Below are 5,414 nucleotides of genomic sequence, written 5' to 3'. Positions count from 1 at the left end.
AAAAAAAAAAAAAAAAAAAAAAAAAAAAAAAAAAAAAAAAAACCCAAAAAAAAGAAAAACCAAAACCAAAGCCCTGAGCTCAGAGAGGATGGGTAGGCTCTGCAGAGAGACAGGGAAAGTGCAAGCCACTGAGAGGTTATTCCAGGAAAAGGCTCTGCAGAGGAAGCTCGCTCTAAACAGGTGCTAGGATGCGTTTGCTGAAGCACGACTTGGGATATCAGATCACAGACTGAGGGAGTCTGCAAATGCCAGATGGTATAAGTGAACCACCTACAAAAGAAGGCACTCCCTCCATGTATGGAAAAGAGAATCCACGAGCAATAATAGGTCAGGTTACTTGGCTCTATGGAAACCCACCGGTCACCCACGGTGGAGGGGAGGAAAGAAGACACAGCTGAGGGAGGCTCTGTGAGAGCCTCAGGGAAGGCTTCTGCCCTCTTCCTGCTCATTTCCAAAAGGTCACTGCCTAGTGTGACATTCAGAGACTTAAAGGCAGATAACCCTGAGGCCTCCCGAGACTGTGAAATACACTTCCCATGAGTCAGTCACAGCCAGTCAGGTGAACACGTGGGAAGAGTTCACACACAGCCATGCTGCTCAGAGCCTGGCCTCTGACCAGCAGGACTCAGGAGATTGGACAAAATACAGTCTGGGGGCGACCCCGACTACTGAGGGACTTCCTGGAAGTCTATACAAAGTTTGATAGACACTAGACACGGTCTATAGGTGTGGAATCCATAAATCTACATTCTTAGAAATTTGAATTTATTAAATTTTCTGTTTTCAAACATAATTCTTTAATGTGACAAAAAGACCCATCCTCCATCTAAAACCTGTGTTTTTTTCCCCGGGTAAGATAACCAGAGGGAATTTGATATTTAAATTTTTCTCTTTAAACCTGGTTTATGCCAGGCAGTGGTGGCGCACACCTTTAATCCCAGCACTTGGGAGGCAGAGGCAGACAGAACTCTGAGTTCAAGGCCTGCCTGGTCTACAAAACAATTGTCAGGACAGCCAGAACCACACAGAGAAACCCTGTTTCAAAGAACCAAAAACCAACCAACCAACCAACCAAACAAACAAACAAACAAAAGAAACAATAAAAACCCTGGTTTACATGAAAACCAGCATTTGCTTAGCTGTCCCAATTTTCTAAACTCTATAGCTTTTTATATATTCTAAGCAAATTTTATTTCATGAAGAGATTATATTTACCACAGACTTGTAAAATCTTTCCTTTCTACCATTTCTGTCTTCTACAGGGAAATGTATTTGAATTTGGTCTCTGTTTTTGGAGATAATTTTAACTTGGCTTCTTGCGGATAATGTGGAAGGTGGCGTCTGTGTTGAAAATGTTCCGGCAACCTGCTAAATGTCTGAGAACTCTGAGAAATGACCTGCCCCAACCTAGGAAGAATTCAAGAGGCTTTGACCCAGCATCCCGGACAGGCTGGACTTCCCTAAACAGTGAATGACCAGACTGCAGTCCCACGAATGACACCATGGATTTACAGTCTCGACAAACACACAAATCAGTTTTAGTGTCTTGGCCTCTAAGGGAAAAAGGTCTAGAAGAAAGCTTACAGATAAATTAAATGTTCATTTAAATGCTCTTGTGATTTTTTTTTTTTTTTTTTTACTACTGAAAGACGTTTTTAAAATGTCTTTTAAATGTTTGGACTAAGCGAGAGGAAGGGATAAAGGGGCTGCAGGGCTGGAACTGAGTAGAAGCTCATAGAAAGGCTCACTCTTACCTGATTGTCGAACACGCTGGAGAGTTTGCTGGACCAGAACCTCTGACCTTGGGACGATGATGATGAAGTCCACTTTGCTAAAGTGGCCGAGGTCCAGGCTCTGGCTGCCGCTGTCTGCGATCGCACACACCTGGGATAAGAGTCTTCTGGCAACTGTGAGCTGTGGTTGATAAATTTGGAAGGTTTCGTTATCTACATCTAAAATTAAAAAAAGTTATAAGAACAATATTTAGTTCTTCAACAAGCGCTATGAATCCATTTGGAGACATAAAACACAAGGGCAGATCACTGTTTCACAACCACGAACTCCCACTTGCTATTCTCCTTTGATACTGGGCTTTATGGAGCTGCCTGTTTCCCCCTAAAATCTGACTGAGAAGATATGCTCAAGAATGGGCTAGGACAGTTTGACAAGCAAATGACTTAAAAACGTTGGGATTGTCTTACAACACTTTTGTTAATAGTGGAAACAGACTACAAGGTCACAGCTGGACCAGGACTCAGCTGCAGGAAGGGGGTAGTCAAATCTTTAGGCCTCTCAGCATTGCCCAGGTCTAGGGAGAGAGTCAATGCCATAGCTATAATACTGTAGGATTCCTTTGAGTTTTTCTGGATGAATCCACAGTAATTATTTCTTCTGCATCAGCAAGTCAGCTGCAACATGACCTGAAATCCCCTGTCTATGACTAGACAACACAGGCTAGAGACACAACCTTCACTTTTCTTCCTATTTGGCTTGGCTCTGCCAGCATTTGTGACCTGGCAGGCCTAGGACATGTAGTCATTACCAGTGCTCACACCAGGACTACCTAAAGAGACCTATGCCTTGTGACATAGGCAGCTGGCCTCTCAGTAGGTGACATACCACCAAACACTGCCCAGATTCTCTATGCATGTCAGTAATCCTTTCTTACAAGTTTCACCAAGCCACCAGTCCCTGTGCACACCCCCTCTCCCCACAAACAAAATGCCTGGGCAGGCAGCTGCCACACCTCTTAAAAGGGTTGCATTCTATCAGGGACATATGTTGACAGTTTGACTGAAACACAGTCTCAAGGGCTTAATTAACTAGTGCTAATGAAAGTTGTCTAAACTCAACTGAGGTGTAAGTGAGGCGTTCAGTACTCACACTACCCTAGCTACTCTGGACACAGAGGGCTTCTTGCCGGCAGAAAGAACTGACTGCAGAGCTTGATGCTATGAGGTTGAACAGCAGAGCTGGGAGAGCAGCTTAGCAATGGGGCACCTCTAGATGTGTGTGTAAGGCTTGGGTTTGACTCCCAGGGTTAGAAAAGAAAAAGGAATGCTAGTGCAAATACTTTTAAAGTTTTAAAATGATGCACATGAGTGTTTTGCTTGCATGTATGCTTGTGTACCATCTGCATGCCTAGTGCCCAAGGAGGACAGAAGAACACACCAGATCCCCTGGGACTGGTGCTATAGACATTTATAAGTAACCATGTAGTTGCTGGGAACTGAACTGGGGTCCTCTGGAAGAACAGCCAGTGCTCTTAGCCATTGAGCCATCTCTCCAGCCCCTAGGTAACTTTCCCCCATTTCCCGTACATGGACTACAATTAAAAGGTTGAAGAGATGTCTCAGCAGTTGAGAGAAAACATTGCTTCTGCAGAAAAACACGGTTTGATTTGTAGCACCCATGTCTACAACCTTGGAGGATCCAACATGGTCTTCGGATCCTCGTGAGCACCTGAATATACCCAACACACATTCACACACACACACACATACACATAAGTAAAAAATTAAAAAAAAATCTACCAATAAAACAAGCCTATCTTCCAACATAAATAAGTTATTAGTTTCTCAGTTCATAGGCTGACAGGAACTAAGCATATATAGATTTGTAAGTACAATTTAATTTAGCAAATTCTGAAGTTTAATGAAATATAAAACAACAGTTTTTTTTGTAAAACTTTTTATTATAACTTTTAGTGTTGGTGTATGTGTGTGCATGTGCCCATGTACCACAGCACACATGTGGAGGTGATAAGACATCATGCAGGAATTGGCTTTCTCATTCTACCACGTGAGCGAGCCCCGGGGTTTGAGCTCAAGTCATCAGGTTTGGTGGTAGTTGTTTTTACCCACGAGGCCATCTTGCTGGCTTCAAGCAACATTTATTTTAATGTTTGTTTGTTTGTTTGTTTTTTCGAGACAGGGTTTCTCTGTGTGGTCCTGGCTGTCCTAGAACTCACTCTGTAGACCAGGCTGGCCTCGAACTAGAAATCCGCCCGCCTCTGCCTCTTGAGTGCTGTGATTAAAGGCATGCACCACCACCACCCGGCTTGCAACATTTATTTTTATTTTACTTATTTATTCACTTAGATCTTTTGAGACTGGGTCTCACTATGTAGCCCTGGCTGTCCTGAAATTCACTATGTAAACCAGGATGGCTTTGAACTCACAAAGGTAGTCTGCCTCTGCCTGGGAGTGTTGGGATTAAAGGTATGCACCACCATGCCTGGCTGACATTTCTTTTTTAAACTAAAAAAATATTTTTAAAAAATGTGTCTAGAGTTTTGGCAGTCTGGTTCCCTCAGAGGCCAAAGGAGGCACTGGGTCCCCTGGGTCCCCTGGGTCCCCTGGACTGGAGTCACAGATGGTTGTGGGTTCTGAGATGAAACCCTGGTTCTCTGAAAATCAGCTGGGGCCCTTAACTCCTGAGGTTTTTTTCTCCAGTTCCTTCAAGCAACATTTAGTTTGTTTGGCTGGCTTTTGGTTTTTCAAGGCAGGGTTTCAGGGTTTCTCTATGTAGCCTTGGCTGTCCTGGAACTTACTCTATAGACCAGGCTGGCCTCGAACTTGCTGCCAGGAGGAAAGATGTGTGCTACCACCACCCTGCTTCAAATAACCTTTCTTAAGTAGGGAACCAAGGATGTACTTAGAGAGCTGTATGTATTCTGAGAATTAAGAAGTATTTGATGAACTAATTATTATTTTTACACATGTATTACTAATGTAGTGGTGTATGTGATGACATGTATGGAGGTCAAAGCAGCTGGCTCTCTCCGTCTACTTTTATGCAGGTTCTAGGATCTAACTTAGGTCCCTGGCTTGGGATGCAAGCAACCTCTACCTGCTGAGCAAACTCTGAACCTAGTAACAATTCAGAACAGTTCATATGAACTCATTTTAGATCTGAATGAATGATGCTCTATGTCCAGATACGGCCCAGAAGTCAGGACACTTTGTGGACCATGTTCACATTTGTTGGACAAAGAGGTTAAGATCAGCTTCCTCTCCCCCGGCCACCATGGGGCTCTGACTTGCAGGGCAGATGATATGTAGGTAACATTTTTCTGCTGCCTGGAAGGCCTCATATTCTATGGGCCTGAAGTTTTACAAGTAAGGGAAAAGGTGAGAGACACAGTCCTGCACAGCTGCAGTCTAGATGCTTCATGAAGTTCTCTAAAGCGCCCCGCAAGCACAGCAATTCCCTGCGTACAACTCAGGAAAAAACACTTGGGGTCCAGCCAGTGGTGCCTGTCATCCTAGAATTTTGGAGGTGGAGGTTAGAGGATCAAGAGTTCAAGACTAGACTCAGCTACGTAATGAGTTTGAAGCCAGTCTGGGCTGATAAAATCCTGTCTCAACACACACACACACACACACACACACACACACACACACACACACACA

At 43.8% G+C, this 5,414-nt stretch overlaps 1 protein-coding gene across 2 annotated transcripts in view; it reads right to left on the bottom strand.

Annotated features, from left to right (window-relative positions):
* The window catches only part of Greb1l (GREB1 like retinoic acid receptor coactivator), a 231,759-nt gene that overhangs the window by 42,529 nt on the left and 183,816 nt on the right, over nucleotides 1-5,414 (bottom strand). For both annotated transcript variants that reach the window (XM_029471989.1, XM_021150817.2), the window contains exon 15: nucleotides 1,755-1,952. In XM_029471989.1, coding sequence (XP_029327849.1) covers nucleotides 1,755-1,952 — 198 coding nt within the window. The remainder of the gene's footprint in view (nucleotides 1-1,754; nucleotides 1,953-5,414) is intronic.

The sequence above is a fragment of the Mus caroli genome, chromosome 18, assembly GCF_900094665.2.
Source record: "Mus caroli chromosome 18, CAROLI_EIJ_v1.1, whole genome shotgun sequence".
Classification (NCBI taxonomy): Eukaryota; Metazoa; Chordata; class Mammalia; order Rodentia; family Muridae; genus Mus; species Mus caroli.
This window is presented reverse-complemented; position numbering and strand designations above follow the sequence as displayed.